The following is a 20,427-nucleotide window of genomic DNA, read 5'->3' as shown; positions in this document are numbered from 1 at the left end:
TCCTTTGCCAAGGATTTCTCTGAGGACACCCAGTGAACCTCTTGGCAGAGGAACAAGCAGGATCTGCTGTGGGTCCACAGTTGACCACTGCTTTCATAGAACGATGGATTGCACACTGCCTTGAATTCATCCTGGGAACGGAACTTATAAAACATGGGTTCAGATAAGAGTGTAATCCCGTGCATGTCTAGTCAGAGGTCAGGTTCCACTGGATTCCCTAGGACTTACCATGGTAAGTGGATAATAGGATTGCTGCTTTGAAGTCCCTGCCACCCCACTTGTGTCTGATAACTGAAATCAAAAGTCTTTATAGTTAAAACCAGTTTCTTGCTGAAATCTCTAAACTAGAGATGGGGTGTTCGTACTTGTATACAAATATCCCCCCACAGGTGCAGATAATGAGGGTCCTGCCCCTAGGGGCCAGAATGACGACTCACTGTTCTGCTGCTGCTGTGGGCTTCGCGCTCCCTTCCTATCTCTCCATTGCTCGTGATGGATTAGCCACTCTTGGACCTGGCAGAGATGCTCATCATCCTGCTTTCTGCCGAGAGTGGCTAATCCACCACGAGCTCTGGAGCAAAAGGAAGGGAGCGCAGATCCTGCGGCAGCAGTGGAATGGTGAGTGGTCCACGCCTTTGTGGGGATATTCATATTCGTATACGAAAACCCCCATCTCTAAACTATTTACATAAGTGATTTGTCAGCAGCAAAAAATTAGTTTTTACATGGCCTTAGTTTTGCATAACACATATTTTGCTGAATTTGGCCCAAGAAATCAGATTGTTTCACTCTTCTCACACCTTTGTAAATGCAGATGTAAGAAAGCACGAAATGTGCTTTAGCTAAATCCTAAATGCAATTAAATCCGATTTGAAGTAAAAGTCAGATGTTTCATTGGTTTCAATGGAATGCAGCCTTCCTCAGCTTTCTGTGGTTTGTGCTCCAAACAGAAGCCTCAAGTACTGAGGCAATGCAGCCATCTGTTTTATTTATGGTATTTTCTTGGTATGACTTGAGACTAAATATATGGGTAGAGTAGCGGTGGTATTTATACATAAGCAAACTGTTAAAATTATTGCAGAAACATTTTGAGTGGTATGCAATATAGAAATAAATTGTGATTTCTTTTGCACAAGAGGTGAAATGTGTTAACTAACATATTTTGCTTATCTGCTGATAAGAAACCATCATATTTCTATCCTTGATCCACAAGCAGATTGTAACTCAATTGCAATGAGATGTCCATTGCAGTTCCAGGTCCTGGAGTAAAACAGAGCATGGGCTGATGTCCAGCAAAGAATTAGGGGAGCTTTAAGCCCTGTCAATATAAAAATGAATTTGCTGCAAACAGCTGTGCACTGGATTGTGGCCACAGTCTTCAAGCTGGGGGTGGCAGACCTTTGACCAGAGCTGTTGCTGGAACAAAACTATCATTCTTGTCTGTTGGCCATTTTGGCTGGGGGCACCTGGAATCAATACCTGGACAGCCACAAGTTCTCCATCCGTGTGCTGAATGTTGCCAAATCTCTTTTGAAATTCGCCACTCCAAGTCCCTAGATAATTGGTTCCCAACCTTAAATCTTCAGTTGTTCTTGAACTACAACTCCCAGAAATCCTGGCCAGCACAGCTAGTGCTGAAGGCCTCTAGGAGTTTTAGTTCAAGAACATCTGTCGATCCAAGGTTGGGAACCAATTCTCTGTACAGTTACCTGGAGAGCAGGCTACAGAATCTGGCCATTCCCTACACTAGCCTACAGAATTCATTCTTGCAATGTAGGGTAGCAGGACCATAGCACAAGTCAAAAGTTGGAGAACTCTTTAAAGAGTCTCTGGGATACTTTATGCAAAAGAAGGAGCTACCTGTAATCCCATCTCCTTTGCATCTTCAATTTCTGTGGAGCGAAGTCTGGTTGTTGTCCCCTACTAGAGTAGAACTAGTGAATGAATGAGACTTGTTAAGTTAACCCTTGTATAAATTCCATTGATTCAATGGCCACATTCTAGTTGGGATCAACAACTGGATTTAGTCTCTAAAATATCAAGGTCCGTAAATGCAAGCGTCATTAACCAATATGCGAAGAGCTCCTTTAAGCATCATCAAAGACTTATGTGTTTTTTTTCTTTTCACATTTTGAACAGGGAATTTTCTTTCCTTATCACAACTTTGTCTGGAAAGTTCTCATGGCTTCAAAATACTATCAACCTCCTGGCATGAGGGACTGCTGTTTGGGAAATGTAATCCTGAAGTCCCGTTGAGTGTGTGAAAATGCATGTGTGTAGATCAGAGATCACAATGGTCCTCTAAAGGGCAGCATTCCTCACCATTGAGGGTCATGGGAGTTGCTGTCCAACATTTGGAGGGTTGCTCTTTGCTCATCTCTGTTATGACCTGGACAAAACAAAACAAGAGTATGTGTTCTTATCTCCTGGTCACTGGACCTTACATGCATATCTAAGATACCCAGGGGTCAGATAGGTTTGGATACACTTTTCAGAGTGGGAGCTGGGAAACATCCCTGGAGCTTAGATGACATGTAAATATTAGTAGGAAAAGCCAACGTTTCAAAAGTGTTTTCCAAAGTGAATTGCTTCACATTTTGACTGATCCATGGACTTGGACTCTTGAAGCAACGATGCCAACATTCGACAGTCTTCTAGATTTTCTAAATTATCCACTACTTCAATTATGCCTTCAGTGGCTTCCGAGCTGAGAACAGAGGTGGCATTAGAATAGAACTTTTTCGCCAGGTCCGCCCTGCTCAGTGGCTTCCTCCAGTGCCCATAGAACGTGTCGCAGCGCTCAGACAAAGTGTGTCCATCCTGGAGGGTGATGACGATCTCACAGTAAAGGGTGTTGAAGCTGGGTTGGTTGTCAGGGGAATGTTCCACGTGTGTCTTCCTGAGCAGTTCCTGGAGCTCTGGCCTGAATATCTTCTGCTTTTTGAAGGACTCGATAGAGATGCAACCATCTAACAGGGCAGAGCATGCGGCAAACTGGAATGAATGCCTGGCTTCATGTTCAGAGGAGGGAAGTGGCCTATTGACATACTGCATATCTGGGACTTTGAGCACAATTGTCTTGATTCTGCCACTAGGTAAGGACTCCCCACTCTTTGCAAGGTGTTTCCTTACCGCCAGAGCTGCCTCTGCCATCCAGTGTGTCCCTAGGTGGGCTGGGAAGCTTTTGAAAGCTACATCTTGTTCACTCAGCAGCCAAGAATAGGACTGCAAGTTTGGCAGAGTCTGAGGTAAGCAGTCTGTGTAAAAGGCCCCAAAGCCAGAAGCTAGATCCAGTATCAACTTGTTTGCTTCAAGACCCAAGGAGGCAAAGATGGCTGCTTCCAATCCATGCCTGCTTGCGTTGCCCATGTGGAGAGGTTTTGTCTGAGTGGCTGCGTTGGCCAGCGGTGCTCCCGCATAAGACATGGCAATAGCCAATGCTTCCTTACATTTAAACTGATCAAGATCCAGGAGTTTAGCACTGGCTGCTGCACTTCCCATGGTGCCAAGTATGGATGGTGGATGAAACCTGGAAAGAGGCCAAAACAGGACCCGGTGGTTTAGTAGACAGATAGACTGACATGACTGAAATCAGGGGTTATCTGGTTTGCTCATAAATTTAGTTTTGTACATTCATGGCATGAGTGCTGACGTTCATGTAGCTACAATGATACTACGCGCACACAAGCAATCAGGATCAGTACAGGATTGAGGGCAACGTTTTCAGAACTGCAAAAAATTCAAAGCATGGGAGAGTGATTGGTGTCTGCTGTTGGGGCTGAGAATCAAGACAGAGGGAGAATGGAATGGAGATTCACAAACAAAGCCATGGCAAGCTGGCTAACTGCAACATGAAACAGAAGCAGTTCACATTGCAACATCTTGTTGCAGGTCCCATGTGTATGTCTTTATTATATATTTATCATGACATCCTTTAAAAGATGGAGAGTGCCGTCTAATATTTGTCTTCCCCACCCATTTTATCCACAACAACCACTCTTCCAGGTAAATTAGTCTAAAGGTAACAACTGGCCAGTGTGGCCACTGACCTTTATTGCTTAGTAAAGGTCTGAGTCTACATATTACAAATACAAGCCTAACATTGGCCTAAATCCTGTTGCATAGTCATGTCTATGAACGACAAATGATGTAACTCACTGTGGCTTCTTGCTGCTGAGTAATGTGTCTCTGCTTGGATTTGTGGGTGAGTGTCCAAACATCCCAGTAGGGACTCATTAACTAGAAGCCACTGCAAGTTATGGTGTTTGCCTTCTGCATATTACACACCACAGGATTCTGGCCATTATGCCCACTATGCCATACTGCTAGTTAAAACATTGCTGTTAGTTTCAATCAGTCCAATTTGTAGATCAGTTGTTCAAATACCCTGCTTCCCACCATGTTTTCTTTTTTCCTTCTTAGCAGTGAAAGTTTAAATTTAATAAGATTTATTTCCAGCTGGACAGGCAGAGTGAAAGAAATGCAGCAAATTACCAGAGGGGGAAAAAAAAGGTCTGGCCATACTTTATCCCCAGTTGTTTGGTTTTTTATTTCCAGAAATGTCTTTGTCTAAATGTAAAGGTGCAGGTTGAAGGGAAGAAGTTTTGTAACCTTTCTCTCCCCCAGGGATTTCCCCCCAGATTTGTTTGTTTGTTTGTTTTATAGGCCACCTTTCTCCTGAGAAGGGGACCCAGGGTGGCTCACAATATCAAATTCTCACTGCCCTCAAGCTGACAGATGTCTTGAGATCTTGTTTCAAAACAGAAAGGCTCACAAGATCATTAGAAATATTATAGCAATATCAAATAAGATAAACACAAAACAATATTAAAACTGTAACAAAAAAAAATCATAGTCACATGAGCCTTTGCCACTCAAAATATACAGAGGTATTATTTCATTTCACATTCTACAAATTAAGTGGCTAACTGGTAGGCTGACTGACTGATTGATCAATGATGCACTTTTTAATAAACTGACTGCCCTAAAATCAGTGAGGGTGTGCAATATAAAAGCTTTTGCGGTCAGGATTATGGGTGTTCAAGCCAGCCAAACCAACGTACTTCTGATATATTGTTTTGGTGGGTAGGATGAGGAAGCATCTTTAAGTCTACCACTGACTGCAGAACTAGCACTAAAGAATGAATTTTGTGTCTTGCAAAATGCCATGATTTCTAGAAACGTACAATTGCTACTATATGGAATCTGCTTGGTAAGTCAATTTCTTCTGCCTTTTTTCCTGCCCACTCCCTCTGCTTTGAAGATTTCACAAGTCATCATTTGTATATCTTGAAAAGCTCTTTTGAACTGCAAAGTAATGATTCTGAAATGATTACGGCACAACATGCATGTTGTGGTGATACTATTATTAGGCCAATTAAAAAGGCACATGTATGTTAAATGCTAGTTACTCTCTTTGTGTACTGAAGTAAGCCCCATCTTAAAGAGGAGGCCTTTTTACCAATCAGCTGAAATATTCCACTTGTGGAATGCCTTCCATTTGTTGCAATAAAAGCAGTACGCTAGTCTGAAACAGGACACAATAAAAAGCAAGTACAAAATAGTAGAAATATTTCAAAGCAGCTTTCCTTGTTACTTATTTGGTTTATACCTTACACCTTCTTTTGAGTGTCTGGGGCAATGACTGCATGCATATAAAGATGGAAATCCAGTTCCATAATATATGCCTGTAAAAGGATGACCATGTCACATAGGCAGAAGCAATTTTCAATAATTAAAACCTTCCTCCTTCTGTTCTGGGCCGTTTCTGATTCCCAAATAATCCCTTTCAGGGCTGCAGAATGAAAGGAGGACATCTTTAACTACTAAGAATAATTACTGTGACATCATCACCCTTCCACAGGGGTAGTTACACTAACAGGATCTAGTTACATTATTAGTTACATGAATAGGATCTACATATTCTATTCTATTCTATCTATTCTATGCAACATTCCTGCTGGTTAAGAAGTCAGTGGTTATATTTTTCTGTCTCACATCAGTCACATGATTTGGTTTATGATAAGAAATGTGAACTCAGACTTTCTAACAAGTCACCACTAAAATTTCACTGTTGTAATTATTCAATTGGATTTTGTCCAAAACATGATATACATATGTTTATTATATATACAATACGATGTAGTATAATTTGTGTTCTGCATGTACTTAAAATATTCAAAATTAACGGGATTTCAAAGTGCTGAACTTGCGCTAAATAACTGTGCTTGATGTTGTTACTCATATAATTAATCTTTCTTGATCACGTTTGTTCTTTTCGGGTCAGGATGCCTGACGGTAAAACTTGTCAAGTCAAGTGAAACACAATTTAAATCAACATCCAATACTCTGAACATATTCTCTAAGAACATTTAAAAATACCGTATGCTCCACCTCTCCTCCTCTTGTTTACCTTTTAGGAACATTGCTGGCCTCCTTGGAAAAGTGCATCAGTCTGCCTTGAACTTCAATCCCGACACTGAAAGCCAAAAGCAGGTCTCGACCAGAGATCTTCTGATTCTCAGGCATGGCTTCAGAGATGGCAAGGATTGCTGGCAGCACAGCCCCGGAAGGGTGTGTGGTTGGGTGCCAAGTGTCATCAAAATCCATGGAGTGGACCTTTTTTTGGGGGGGGGGAAAGGATCCTGGTTTTAAAATCCAAGATATATATTTTTCAACACACATATTAATCCTTTACCTTTCCTTTCCCCTCATTTCCCATCCCCATCCTCTGCCATTGGTCCGGTACAATATGTATGTGCCATAGGGGTAGCTGCTGTATGTTTTCTCCTGTGGAGGAAACAGCAGCATTGGGGGGAAAGAGATGAAACTTACTGAGGAAAAGAGTTTAAGGAGGAAAGGATTTCCTTCCCTTCTCATGGCATTGTGGTCCTGATATAAAATTATTTCACATATTTTCCTTTCAATATGTATTAAACACTTTGTGTTACAGTACTATAAATGCATATGGGCCAGCATAAAGCATAAAGGAGCTTATTTGGAAGAAACTTTTCCCTAAAAACATCTTCTCTGCTGCCAGATAAACTCTTTTCACAAACAACTCAAGGAGGCACTTTCTCCCTCAGCCAATTGGGAGCCAAGCAGACAGGGAGGAAAAGGGGAAACATTGAACTGACATTTCTTACACGGGAAGGCACTCACAATAACTTAACTCTTTGTTCTAAAAACATCCAATGTTTAATGTTTTACATTGTATCTGGGAAAGCATGTAACCAGCACATATTGAAGGAAAGGGTAGCCATTTATTTTTAGGCATCCCTCAGTCTCAAGAGACTATGGTATCGTGCTCTGTATGGAGGACTTGGAACAGCATCTAGTGTGGCTGAGAAGGCCAATTCTAGAGTGATACAATCTGCTTTTATGACTGCCTCTTTGCCTCAGCCTGCTGGACAAGGGTCTCTTCAAATTGGGAGAGGCCGTGATGCACCGCCTGCCTCCAGGCTCAATGCTCAGATGTCAGGGTCTAAACAAGTAAAATCCAAATGCAAAAAATAGGTGATTCCTTTATAGACCACTGAAAATCATCACACAATAAATGAGCTTTCATGGATTAAAACACCACTTCATGAGGTTTGTACCAGTGTGAAGCAGGACTGCAACCATTAGGTAATATCATTCTGGCTTTAATCTGACCCCAATTGGCTAAACCTGGTTAGTTTACTAAATTACCACCCCAGCTCTCAGATGGAGGACTCAGGTTTTCTGTGTCACCCACCCACTTACCCAGCCAAGCAGAGACACATCTGTTTCGAACAAAGGCCAAATGGAGAGGTGTGGTTACACAGATGGCCTGTACTTTTTCATTTGGAGAACCAGGTTGTTAAATCCATTCCACAGCTGCCTAAGCTCTAAGCATAAAATGATAAAACAGACTCCTGACTTCCATCTAAGGGACAAGTCTGGCGAACCCATCTTGCCAAGAACTGCTGGACTTAACATCTAAGAAGAACTTTCCTGCCAAATCCAACTTGCTGTTAACTTTGGACTTAAAGCTTTGAACTTCAAGTTCTTTACACTGATACAAACCTGATGAAATGGTGTTTTAATCCACAAAAGGTCATTTATTGTATGATGATTTTTCACTGGTCTATAAAGGTATCACCTGTTTTTGTATTTGTATGTATATGTCACTGTCAATCATAAGGCTACAAAAACAAGTAATCAAGGTTGTCATGGAATAGTTTGCTGGACAGACTGTTAGTGTAAATGGGACACTTGTTCTTATGATCTCAGCTTTTATGAGATGAAATCCCTATAAAGGAATGGCATTTCTTTCATTATGTTGAGATGGATTGATCTGAGTAATAATAGTTCTGTTCATCTCCATCTATAGATTTTCTATTTCTTTTATTTCTTTGAATAAATTTCACCTTATATTTTAAAAGATAAATCTTGCATGCCTGGTTGGTATTTCTCTTTCTCTCTAACAGGTACTCAAATTTGAACCAGGCAGAAGTAAACGAACCAGAATTCCCCCCCCCACCTTACAATTGGTGACCTCAATATGATCCTGCTGGTGAGTAGGCTGCATGCCCTCCCGCAAGTCAATGGGACTCCAGAGCATGCACAGATCCATCTTCGGTTTGCCATTTTCCCTTGGCTGAGAAGGGAGGGCAACCACCTGCTCCAAAAAGGATCCCATTATCAGAGAGAAAAACCACCTGCACCCCATTGGGCTTTTGTTGAGGTTTGTTAAGGAGGGCTCCTGTTCATCTGGGTAAGAAAGTTTGGAACTTTCAGAGTCTGGGACTCATGCACCTTGTTTCTCTGGGAAAAGCCAATTTGGAGATTGTGTCTCCCTGTTCCTTTTTGGAATTTGGAATTCCCCAAGTCTGGGACTTGGTAAAGACTTGTTCAGAGCTGGGCTGTGGCTACCCAGTTTGGGGTCTGGGGCCCCTTGTACTTTCTGGAATTCCTTGGGTTTGGGACTTAATAGGCTGCCAGAACCTGGGACTCTGGCATCCTCCCATCCCACTTTTCCCTTTTTTCCTCGAGTCTGGGACTGCTGCTTGACTTTGGAACTTAGTGTCTATTGGGTGAGGGGGGCGACTATTGGCGCTCCATCCACTTTCTTGCCGAGGTGGACTTCTGGAATTCCAAAACACTGTGTATTTTGGCCGATTGCCCTGTAGAGGGCGTTAGCAATCTCCAAGACAACACCAGCACTGGCTGGTTTAAATTAACCAGGGTAGGACACATTTTCTTCAGCACATGTAAATTGGTCTAAAGTTCGGGATTGTCATGAATGAATTGAAAATGTTAGCTCTACAAATTAATGAATCAACATCAACAACAGGCTGGCTGATTGCAGAATTCCAGGATGGTAAGTGCAGCACCATCTAATTATCTTTTGGTCTCCAGCAAGTACATGAAGAAATACGTTATTATTATAAAAAGCTGAAATCCCCATATCAATTGCTTTTTCTTTCCAAAGATATTTTAGTTCCACCAAATCTGTCTCCTTCTACCCCAGTGTCTGCTGAGGTATTATTTATTGAAAAATGATTTTGCTGCCTGAATAAAAGACAGCAAAAGCCCTGAAGAAAAAGGCTATTACACTTCCATGACAAACTAGACATTTCACCTTGAAGACTTCAGAACGTCAACCATATCATTTATGATTTTGTAAACGATGACACTTAATGGGATGTCACTGCAAGTCATCAGCAATTTTGCATTGTTTTACGTGTTTTGAAACTGCATGTTCCATTTTGTTAAAAAAAAACTTTTTTTATGTTTTATGCTTATTTTCCCCACTGAAATACTGACCTCTAGTAGGTCCATTTCAGTGGAAGTGCAAGGAACATAAGCTAAAACACACACATATACACATCTTTCCTCCTCAGGAGGCAATTCTCTCATTTAATCAAAGGCATCAAGTAATTTCTTTAGAATATGCTGAATGTTGACCAGGCTAGGAGTTTTCATTATTGCCCTGAAATTCTGACTCATTCAGTAAATCATTTGTCACTTTATTTTGCTCATAATTCAGTACCCCTTTTCTTATATTCAGGTTCATTTTTTTTTCCTTTTTGGATCCTGATACAACCAAAGAGGGGAACACTCCCCCCCCCCGGCAAGCTTGCCTGGGTTCTTTATTTGCTTTGGGCAACATCTTTCTTAAAGAAATATGTAAACCTGATAATTTCTCTTGAAAAGGACATTTATTCTTCCCTCAGAATTCTTTCTCAAGAGATACAGGTTTGGGGCAAATTTATATATTATTGGGGCACTCCAAGCTCAGAATGCTGTTGAGCCATGTATTAGTGTTTATATACCAAAACGTACAGAGACATTCATCATCTGAATCTATGCACATTGCAATATTTGTTGCCTTTGCAAATGACTCTTGATTCTCAAATTACAACTGTTTTGGGTAAACATAATGGTAACTGTTGTCAGTGATGTTTATACTACTAGTTAATAAGACTGGAAGTTTTGAGACATTGTTACTATCTGCTAGGGAAAATATGTAAATTTGCAACAGAACATGCTAAGGCAGAAGTCAAAATAGTGAATATGTGAACATAAAATACGGTTCCAACTGATGATAATGTTCATAGCTCACCCTATTGTTTCTAGGATGTTTTGCTGGGTAAAAGAGCACTTTACATAGAACAAATTATAAGATCAAATATATTCTTTTAATTATTATTTTGTGTTGCAGTACACTAATCTGAAAATCCTAAGTGGCAGTTTGTTCATCTGCCCAAGATACATCATTGGTTGCATGTATCAAAACCTCTTTTTAAAAAAGAAAAAAAGAATAGAGAGTAGAATAGTGCTCTAGCCAACTACACCTAGAAAAATCACACTGCTCTTCCATTTCTCCAACTACAAAAACTTTGGTTTTCTGCAGAAAATACCGAAGGGTCACAGCCCTCTTCAGTTATTGAGAACAGGGTGAACCCAAGCGTCCGAGGAGAAGGCACCTGGTCACCCTGTCCCATCCATCCTCAGGGGAGCAGCTGTTTGAAAAAGAGAGCATCTGTTCTGCCTTGGAGGCTCTCCACACACCCCTGAACCCTGAAAAATTAGCATGTCAGGTAAGAACAAAACAAAAATGAAAAAGCAAAGAAGACAAAAAGGCTGTGGGACTTTAAAGACTAACGGCTATATTTTAATGAGACCTTTTGTGGACAAGTCCACTTCCTCAGACATGAGACATCCTTTATTTTTTAAATGTTTGCTTTGATTTTCCATGACATGCTAGCACAGACTAGCACAATTACCTCTTCCAAAACTGAAAATTTAGGAGTTGAAAGCTACACAGCCAGAGGGTTGCCATCCTCACCAGACTCTCAGTCACCATGTAAAGAGAGCAATCCTGGAGGGATGATTTTAGTCTGTTCCTCCTTCTGACCAGTTCAGGGTTACCTCTGTTCTCAAAGCTTGAACAGAACTAATGAATGGGTTTAAAATCACACAAGGCTGCAATCCTGTATCCAGTTACTGGCAAACTCAGTTGAATTGAGTGATATTTATTTCCAGTTACGTAGATATGTCTGTGAAGCATGACAATTCCATCCTAAATGTGGATTTAGTACCCTAAGGGAGTCTGCAAAGCACCCCACCTGTGCAAACGCATGCAGTGTATTCATAGAGTTCCTTACCGCCACTCCGTTCACGAAAGCCGTGTACAGGGGAGGAAGCCTGAGAGCAGGTTGGCCCCAAACAGAACTGGATTTATTGGAGCTGTAGATCTGCAATGATTTAGGACAGTTTAGGAAACACTTGGGGGCACAAAACAACAAACTGAAACTTCTCTCTGCACTTCCCTTTATTCATTAAGTTGCAAGGCAATAAGACCCAAGTTCTACCTCTCTGAAATAACGTAGATTTCTGCAAAGATGAATTTCCTGGAAATACTTTGCACTGAAATAAGGATGTCTAAAGTGAAAGAAATGCTTTGAAAACTTAGAGTGGATATCAGAGATGGTCAGAGCTAAAGTAGGTGAAATGGCTTTGGCTCTCCCATCTCCTTTTATTTTGGCAGATAGCCACCTATCACTTAATTTCACTTTAAAGGAGACTTCCTGTCTAAAGCATTGAGGAACTTATAAGCTCAACAGCTTGAGTGTTCACTTGTCCTGTGCACATGTCAGCTATTTCAGCTGCAAAGCAAAGAGGAAGCAGATTCATACAGCAGACTTTGCATAAGAACATAAAAAGAGCCCTGCTGGACCAGGCCAAGGGCCCATCTAGTCCATCTTCCTGTGGCCCCACCAGATGCCTTTGGGAGCACACAAGACAACTCGATACCTGTCTCCTGATACCCTTCCCCTGCATCTGGTATTTGGAGGTCCCTTCCTTTTAAGCCTGGAGATTGTACATCCCCATCATGGCTTGTAACCTGCGATGGACTTTTCCTTCAAGAATCTGTCACATCCCCTTTTAAAGCCATCTAGGTCATGTGCCATCACCATATCCTGTGGCAAGGAATTCCACTTTCTGGTGAGCTCTGCTTTAACAGCACAATGGAAAAGTCTGTGTTTTCATCCAACTATTGAGCCATCTAATCTAGCATTCCAAACTGGCAGAAACTCTTAAAGGTTTTGGATAGAGCAGGTTTCTATCACCTGCTGTTGGTGGAGATGCCTGGGACGTCCTGCTTTTCCCATCCCATGGTACCTCCCTTGTGAGCCCGCCTGGCATTAAGATCATTGGGGAGGCCTTTCTCTCAGTCCCACCACCCTGACAGGTGCCTCTGATGGGGACACCAGAGAGAGGGCCTTCTCTGTTGCTTCACTCAGATTTTGGAACTCCGTCCCACAGGAAGCCGGGCTGGCCCCATCTTTGCTGTCCTTCTGCAAGCAGGCATGGACCTTTCTCTTCAGACAGACTTTTCCTTAAGTGACTTGCAGTCTGAGAGGGTTTTTGGGCTCTGCTTTTAAATGTGCTTTTAGTATTGATTTTACTTGCCATTTTTAAAATGATACTTGTTTAATTATTTTTTTAATATTTGTACATTTACTGTTTATAGCTTTTAAATATTGTCATTTTAATGATGTGAATTGGGTCCTTTCAAGGAGAAAAGTGGGGTAAAATATTTTAAAAATCAATCAATCAATCTCTAGCAGAATCCAGAAAGTTACACTTTGGGGTTTTGTGTGTGTATGCAATATCCTTGGCAAACCTTCAGCTGGATTTGGGGTCAATGCCTCAGGGCTATGCCCTCACTACAGTTAGCAAAAACAGAACAAACTATGCAAACAAAAGCAATGCTACACATTCATTCATTTATTTCCATAATTTGTACCTGTTGCTGGGTCCAGCGGCTTTTGCAAAGTTTAGGAAGTTACTTTTTAAAAGTAGTTAGATATAGTTCCAAGGCCCAAAAAAGGATAGGTAATTACAGTTATACAGGTTTGGGAAAGTAACTCTCCTGTTTTCCTGTTACTGAGAAATCACTAAGATACAAATCTTTAAAGTTATTTTAAAACAATGTGGCACACAAAAAATCTGGCACAGTATTTCAATCATATCTTGTGTGTGTGTTTAGTCGTTTAGTTGTGTCCGACTCTTCGTGACCCCATGGACCAGAGCACGCCAGGCCCTCCTGTCTTCTACTGCCTCCCGGAGTTGTGTCAGGTTCATGTTGGTTGCTTCGCAGACACTGTCCAGCCATCTCATCCTCGGTCGTCCCCTTCTCCTCTTGCCATCACACCTTCCTAACATCAAGGTTTTTTCCAAGGACTCTTTTCTTCTCATGAGATGGCCAAAGTACTGGAGCCTCAGCTTCAGGATCTGTCCTTCCAGTGAGCACTCAGGGTTGATTTCCTTTAGAATTGATAGGTTTGTTCTCTTTGCAGTCCAGGGGATTCTCAAGAGCCTCCTCCAGCACCACAATTCAAAGGCATCAATTCTTCGGCGGTCTGCTTTCTTTATGGTCCAGCTCTCACTTCCATACATCACGACAGGGAAAACCATAGCTTTGACTATTCGGACTTTTGTTGGCAAGGTGATGTCTCTGCTTTTCAAGATGCTGTCAAGATTTGTCATCGCTTTCCTCCCAAGAAGAAGGCGTCTTTTAATTTCAGGGCTGCTGTCTCCATCTGCAGTGATCATGGAGCCCAGGAAGATAAAATTTGACACTGCCTCCATATCTTCCCCTTCTATTTCCCAGGAGGTGATGGGACCAGTGGCCATGATCTTAGTTTTTTTGATGTTGAGTTTCAGACCATTTTTTGCACTCTCCTCTTTCACTCTCATTACAAGGTTCTTTAATTCCTCCTCACTTTCTGCCATCAGAGTGGTATCATCTGCATATCGGAGGTTGTTGATATTTCTTCCGGCAATCTTAATTCCGGCTTGGGTTTCTTCCAGTCCAGCCTTCCGCATGATGTATTCTGCATATAAGTTAAATAAGCTGGGGGACAATATACAGCCTTGCCGTACTCCTTTCCCAATTTTGAACCACTCAGTTGTTCCATGACCAGTTCTAACTGTTGCTTCCTGTCCCACATATAGGTTTCTCAGGAGACAGATAAAGTGGTCAGGCACTCCCATTTCTTTAAGAACTTGCCATAGTTTGTTGTGGTCCACACAGTCAAAGGCTTTCGCATAGTCAATGAAGCAGAAGTAGATATTTTTCTGGAACTCTCTGGCTTTCTCCATAATCCAGCGCAAGTTAGCAATTTGGTCTCGAGTTCCTCTGCCTCTTCGGAATCCAGCTTGTACTTCTGGGAGTTCTCGGTCCACATACTGCTGAAGCCTACCTTGCAGGATTTTGAGCATAACCTTGCTAGCGTGCGAAATGAGTGCAATTGTTCGGTAGTTGGAGCATTCTTTGGCACTGCCTTTCTTTGGGATTGGGATGTAGACTGATCTTTTCCAATCCTCTGGCCACTGTTGGGTTTTCCAAACTTGCTGGCATATTGAATGTAGCACCTTAACAGCATCATCTTTCAAGATTTTAAATAGTTCAACTGGGATGCCATCACCTCCACCGGCCTTGTTGTTAGCCAGGCTTTCTAAGGCCCACTTGACTTCACTCTCCAGGATGTCTGGCTCAAGGTCAGCAACTACATTGTCTGGGTTGTCCGGGATATCCAAATCTTTCTGATATAACTCCTCTGTGTATTCTTGCCACCTCTTCTTGACGTCTTCTGCTTCTGTTAGGTCCCTCCCATTTTTGTCTTTTATCATGTTCATCTTTGCGCAAAATGTTCCTCTAATATCTCCAATTTTCCTGAACAGCTCTCTGGTCTTTCCTTTTCTGTTATCTTCCTCTATTTCTTTGCATTGTTCATTTAAGAAGGCCCTCTTGTCTCTCCTTGCTATTCTTTGGAAGTCTGCATTCAATTTTCTGTAACTTTCCCTATCTCCCTTGCATTTTGTTTCCCTTCTCCTCTCTGCTATTTCTAAGGCCTCGTTGGACAGCCACTTTGCTTTCTTGCATTTCCTTTTCTTTGGGATGGTTTTCGTTGCTGCCTCCTGGACAATGTTACGAGCCTCTATCCAAAGTTCTTCAGGCACTCTGTCCACCAAATCTAGTTCCTTAAATCTGTTCTTTACTTCCACAGTGTATTCATAAGGGATTTGGTTTAGATTATACCTGAGTGGCCCAGTGGTTTTTCCTACTCTCTTCAGTCTAAGCTTGAATTTTGCTATGAGAAGCTGATGATCAGAACCGCAGTCAGCTCCAGGTCTTGTTTTTGCTGACTGTATAGAGCTTCTCCATCTTTGGCTGCAGAGAATATAATCAATCTGATTTCGATATTGCCCATCTGGTGATTTCCATGTATAGAGTCACCTCTTGTGTTGTTGGAAAAGAGTGTTTGTGATGACCAGCTTATTCTCTTGACAAAACTCTATTAGCCTTTGTCCTGCTTCGTTCTGAACTCCAAGGCCAAACTTCCCTGTTGTTCCTTTTATCTCTTGGCTCCCTACTTTAGCATTCCAGTCCCCTAGAATGAGAAGAACATCTTTCTTTGGTGTCAGTTCTAGAAGGTGTTGTGAATCTTCATAGAATTGTTCAATTTCAATCTCCTCAGCAATGCTGGTTGGTGCATAAACTTGGATTATTGTGATGTTGAATGGTCTGCCTTGGATTCGTATTGACATCATTCTATCATTTTTGAGATTGTATCCCATTACAGCTTTTCCCACTCTTTTGTTGACTATGAGGGCTACTCCATTCCTTCTACGGGATTCTTGCCCACAGTAGTAGATATGATAATCATCAGAGCTGAATTCGCCCATTCCTGTCCATTTTAGTTCACTGATGCCCAGGATGTCGATGTTTATTCTTGCCATCTCCTGTTTGACCACCTCCAGCTTCCCAACGTTCATAGATTTTACATTCCAGGTTCCTATGCAGTATTTTTCTTTACAGCATTGGACTTTCCTTTCACTTCCAGGCACGTCCACAGCTGAGCATCCTTTCGGCTTTGGCCCAACCACTTCATTAGCTCTGGAGCTACTTGTACTTGTCCTCCACTCTTCCTCAGTAGCATGTTGGACGCCTTCTGACCTGAGGGGCCCGTTTTCCAGCGTCATATCTTTTAGCCTTTTGTTTCTGATCATGGGGTGTTCTTGGCAAAGATACTGGAGTGGCTTGCCATTTCCTACTCCAGGTGGATTACATTTAGTCGGAACTCTCCACTATGTCCTGTCCGTCTTGGGTGTCCCTGCACGGCATAGCCCATAGCTTCTCTGAGTTACTCAAGCCCCTTCGCCACGACAAGGCAGCAATCCATGAAGGGATATCTTGATCTATTATTTATTTAGGCCAAAGGTATAAGTACTATAGGTTACATTAAAAAACACATAGTTTCCTATAAAGGAAACTAAATAGTTAACAGCTACACGGCAAAAAGTTATCACTCTGTACAATGTTAATATAATTACGATCAAACCAGGCATCTAGATGGAATGGGTATGCTTTGTAACTAATATTTTTGCCCTTTCAGAACAGGATTTTTTTCAAGATATTGTACTTTAGCAGTCACTAAGACTTGAAAATGAAGTCTATGTTTGGCTCCTAATTACCAATCACAAAACAAAACACAGTGTATGCAAGATGCACAGATAAAGAAAATTGCATGTTCTGATAAACAGAGATCTTTCAACATTTGGAGAGCATGACTTTAAAAAAATGCAATGTGTAGTTTGAACCTTAGGTAATTTTTACTGGAAAAAAAAACTCATTACAAAATGACTGGCTATTTGTTATTCGTTGTCTTTCCCCAACTCTCTATTATATACAGTGGACCCTCGACTTACAGACGGCTCGACTTACAGACTTTTCAAGTTACAGACTTCTCTGGCTGCAAAATTTAGATTCGACTTGCAGCCAGAGAATCGACTTACAGACCAGAAAAAAACCAAAATATAATAAAAATAGAATAAAAACCACTGGTTATGGGATTAATCGGTTTTCAGTGCATTGTAGGTCAATGGAGATTCGACTTACAGACTTTTGGACTTGCAGCCACCATTCCAATATGGACTAATTCCTTAAGTAGAGGGTCCACTGTATATATTTAATGTAACCTCTAGGACCTGTAGTCCAAAGAGTCTCAGCTAACATTCACAGTACATATCTGTCATATAAAATAACTGTCCCTGGTATGTTACGTACCTTACTGTATTGTATCATTTTCTGAAAAACATCTGTCCGAGTGCCCAGCAGTCCAACTCCTAAAGTGTCTAGAATCATCCGTTTGCTCCTCCGAATAACTACATCTGTCAGATGGTTTGTATTCAAACCATGGATCACATGGGCAAAATTTCCAGTAATATTCTGGCAAAGCAAAGCAAAATAAATAAATTAAATAAAATAACAATTAAAAAAAGTGTCTTCCAATGTCAATCCTGCCCCCCAAATCAGCCATTTTAAAAATGATTTCCACAGGTTGTAATTTAATCCCCACATTTAATTCTCAGCATTTTCGATCCATGTACCTTGGACTGCAAACAATTTATCTGAGAACTGAATCAAATACGTACCAAGAGAGACAAGCTTGCGTGTAGAAGAGGGCTGCACAAATTTTGGTCTTTGTCAGACCTCCGATAAATGACTATTTTGGACTATAATTTTGAAACTTGCCCAAGCTGAGCAGGCCCGTTACACTGGCTGGAAGATTCTGAAAGGTGTCATTTTAAAATGCTAGCTTTTTCAAGCTGTAGGCCTACTGTACTAAGCACTACGTACTTGGCATTTGATGACAACTCTGGCTGAAGCAACACATGCTGGGAGTTTACTTCTCCCCTAATGGATCACCATCTATAGCTGTTGAATCACAGTTAGGTAGGTACATTTTTAGCTAGTTAAATATATTTATTATACTGAAATATAAGAAAATGTTACTTTGTGCACCTTGAGGCCTGGATCTTTCTCAATAGACAGAATGAGTCATTTGTCTCAGGCAACAAATTTGGGATGTCATGAAATAACAGTATATTATGACTATCTGTTCTAATTTATTTATTTAACTTATATGCCACCCACTCTACCCAAAGGTCTCTGAGCAGCTTCCAACAATTAAAATACAACAAAAAGATAAAACAATTAAAATACAATTAAAATACTCTAAAAATTGCCATCAGGACCCACAGTTGATATTATTTCAATTAAAAGCCTTCTGGAACAGAAGTCATTATCAAGAATGGAGACAGAGGGCCTTGCAGGAGTTTTGTCACTATTTGCCAAAATTGCCAGGCTCTTGACTTGGGAGCAGAGGTGTCATTTTGTTGCTCAAGCATCAAAATCGCAGGATTTTCTGTGTCCAGAAGCACCTCTACCCTGTCAGTAGCTCCCTCTGTAGCATCTTAGAGAAAGGGCCTTCCCATCATTTGCTACCTGATCCCTTTTGTTGGGACTCATCGCTGCTGTACAGTACTGTAATGATTCTGTTATTCAAAGAGGCCTGAGGTCAGAGCCTCGATATTCTACACTTCCTTCTTTTTGAAGTAACAAATCGAAGTAGTACCTTTGCCCACATCCTGCAGCAAGTAGCAGCTTCTCCCTCAGATCAGATTTCAGGAGTAAATGTCAATACCACCAGCTGTCCTGAGAAGATGTTAGAAAAGCCACCACCACCTTTTTATATAGTGGCCACTGTCGTGTAGGATGTGAGTTCCCACCTTAATGTTCCTCTTCTGCTGTTGCCCAGAAGTTTCCCCTTTTTGACATTTCAATTTTTCCTCTAAGTTCACAAGGACCTCTGGACTTCACAGATTGCAGCAACATGTGAGTCAGATTCAGATCATGTCCAAAAAGCCAATGAATGTTTCAAATGACCCAGCACAGGCGTTCCTCAGTGCCCTAGCAGTCACCAAACAAGCTGAGGTGTGTAATCTCCAGTTTGTCTGTCTGTCTGTGTCTGTCTGTCTGTCTGTCTGTCTGTCTGTCTGTCTGTCTGTCTGTCTGTCTGTCTGTCTTTCTTTCTTTCTTTCTTTCTTTCTTTCTTTCTTTCTTTCTTTCGGGCCAAACCTTTTCAGAGCAGCTAGCTTATATACCGTCATTTTTGGTCAAAAAGCGGGTCGTTGCCCATTGGTGTCCAGTACTTGTCTTTCAACTAGTTTTCTTTCAGCAGGATGGATGCAATGGTTATGCATCTCAGTGCTATTCCCTCAGCTGCAACCTGCTGGGAAAGCTGTGGTGGGGACAGATGAGGGGTTTATAATCAAGGAAGTGGTCTTCCAGCAGTGTTTCTAGAATGGTCTTATTTCCATTATTACCTCATATGAAACCTGTGGTAGTGATATTCTGGAAGAGGCCTGAACAATGTTGAAAAATCCCTCCCTAAACAATGTGTTGCAAACACGCCACTACAGTGTGCATGTTCTGTGCTGAACCCCTTAAAGGCTCAGTTTTCACTCTCCTCCTCTTTGTGAATATTTGATTTCCGTCACATTGGTACTGGTACGTATATAAGCATGCACCTCAGTCAGTCCTGTGAGCAGTGGAATGAGTTCTTCTACATCTTCTGTGATGTATTTACTTGAATTCATTGTATCTTTTTAATTTTAAATGTAAATATATATGCACTGTCTGTTCCCCTTATTATTCCATTGTTTTTTAATTCCATTATTGGGCTATTTAGTCTAGGCCAAATAAACCATCGGCTTCCTTTAGTGTTTGCCTTTAAAACACTGATCAACTAGCCCAATAGTACAAACACAATACAGTGGTGCCTCGCATTACAATGTTAATTCATTCCAGCGAAACTGCTGTAGAACAAAAACGTTGTAATGTGAAAAGAAAAAAACCTTCGAAACGCATTAAAACCCATTTAATGCGTTCCAAAGGGCTGTAAACTCACCATCCATAGGGAGGCCATTTTCTCTGCCTGTGCAGCGAGGAATCCGTCCCAGAAAACAGCAGGGGGCCATTTTGTTTACCCGGTGGCCATTTTGAAACCACCGATCAGCTGTTGGAAAATCATCATTTTGCAAAGA

At 41.4% G+C, this 20,427-nt stretch overlaps 1 protein-coding gene and 1 long non-coding RNA gene across 3 annotated transcripts in view; one reads left to right on the top strand and one right to left on the bottom strand.

Moving 5' to 3' along the window:
• Nucleotides 1–971: 971 nt before the first annotated feature.
• Nucleotides 972–19,103, bottom strand: ACOD1 (aconitate decarboxylase 1). The gene is made up of 5 exons (XM_020783553.3): nucleotides 18,957–19,103; nucleotides 17,606–17,767; nucleotides 11,634–11,723; nucleotides 6,413–6,618; nucleotides 972–3,529 (listed from the first exon to the last, which is right to left on the bottom strand). The coding sequence occupies exons 1-5, from the start codon at nucleotides 18,966–18,968 to the stop codon at nucleotides 2,563–2,565; spliced, it is 1,437 nt and encodes a 478-aa protein (XP_020639212.3). The 5' UTR covers nucleotides 18,969–19,103; the 3' UTR covers nucleotides 972–2,562.
• Nucleotides 9,185–20,427, top strand: part of LOC140705814 (uncharacterized) — a 36,651-nt gene continuing 25,408 nt past the window's right edge. For both annotated transcript variants that reach the window (XR_012085342.2, XR_012085343.2), the window contains exons 1-2: nucleotides 9,185–9,343; nucleotides 10,880–11,066. This is a non-coding gene — a long non-coding RNA (uncharacterized LOC140705814). The remainder of the gene's footprint in view (nucleotides 9,344–10,879; nucleotides 11,067–20,427) is intronic.

This window comes from Pogona vitticeps, chromosome 3, assembly GCF_051106095.1.
Source record: "Pogona vitticeps strain Pit_001003342236 chromosome 3, PviZW2.1, whole genome shotgun sequence".
Lineage (NCBI taxonomy): Eukaryota > Metazoa > Chordata > Lepidosauria > Squamata > Agamidae > Pogona > Pogona vitticeps.
The sequence above is the reverse complement of the archived record's forward strand: the minus strand, read 5'-3'. Positions and strand labels throughout refer to the sequence as shown.

Excerpts from the sequence above, each read along its gene's own strand:
- ACOD1 (XM_020783553.3), bottom strand. Across the intron at positions 11,724-17,605 it reads AAATGATACAATACAGTAAG|ATCTACAGCTCCAATAAATC; the intron begins GTACGTAACATA and ends AAATCATTGCAG. Across the intron at positions 6,619-11,633 it reads CTTTCGTGAACGGAGTGGCG|GTCCACTCCATGGATTTTGA; the intron begins GTAAGGAACTCT and ends CCCCAAAAAAAG.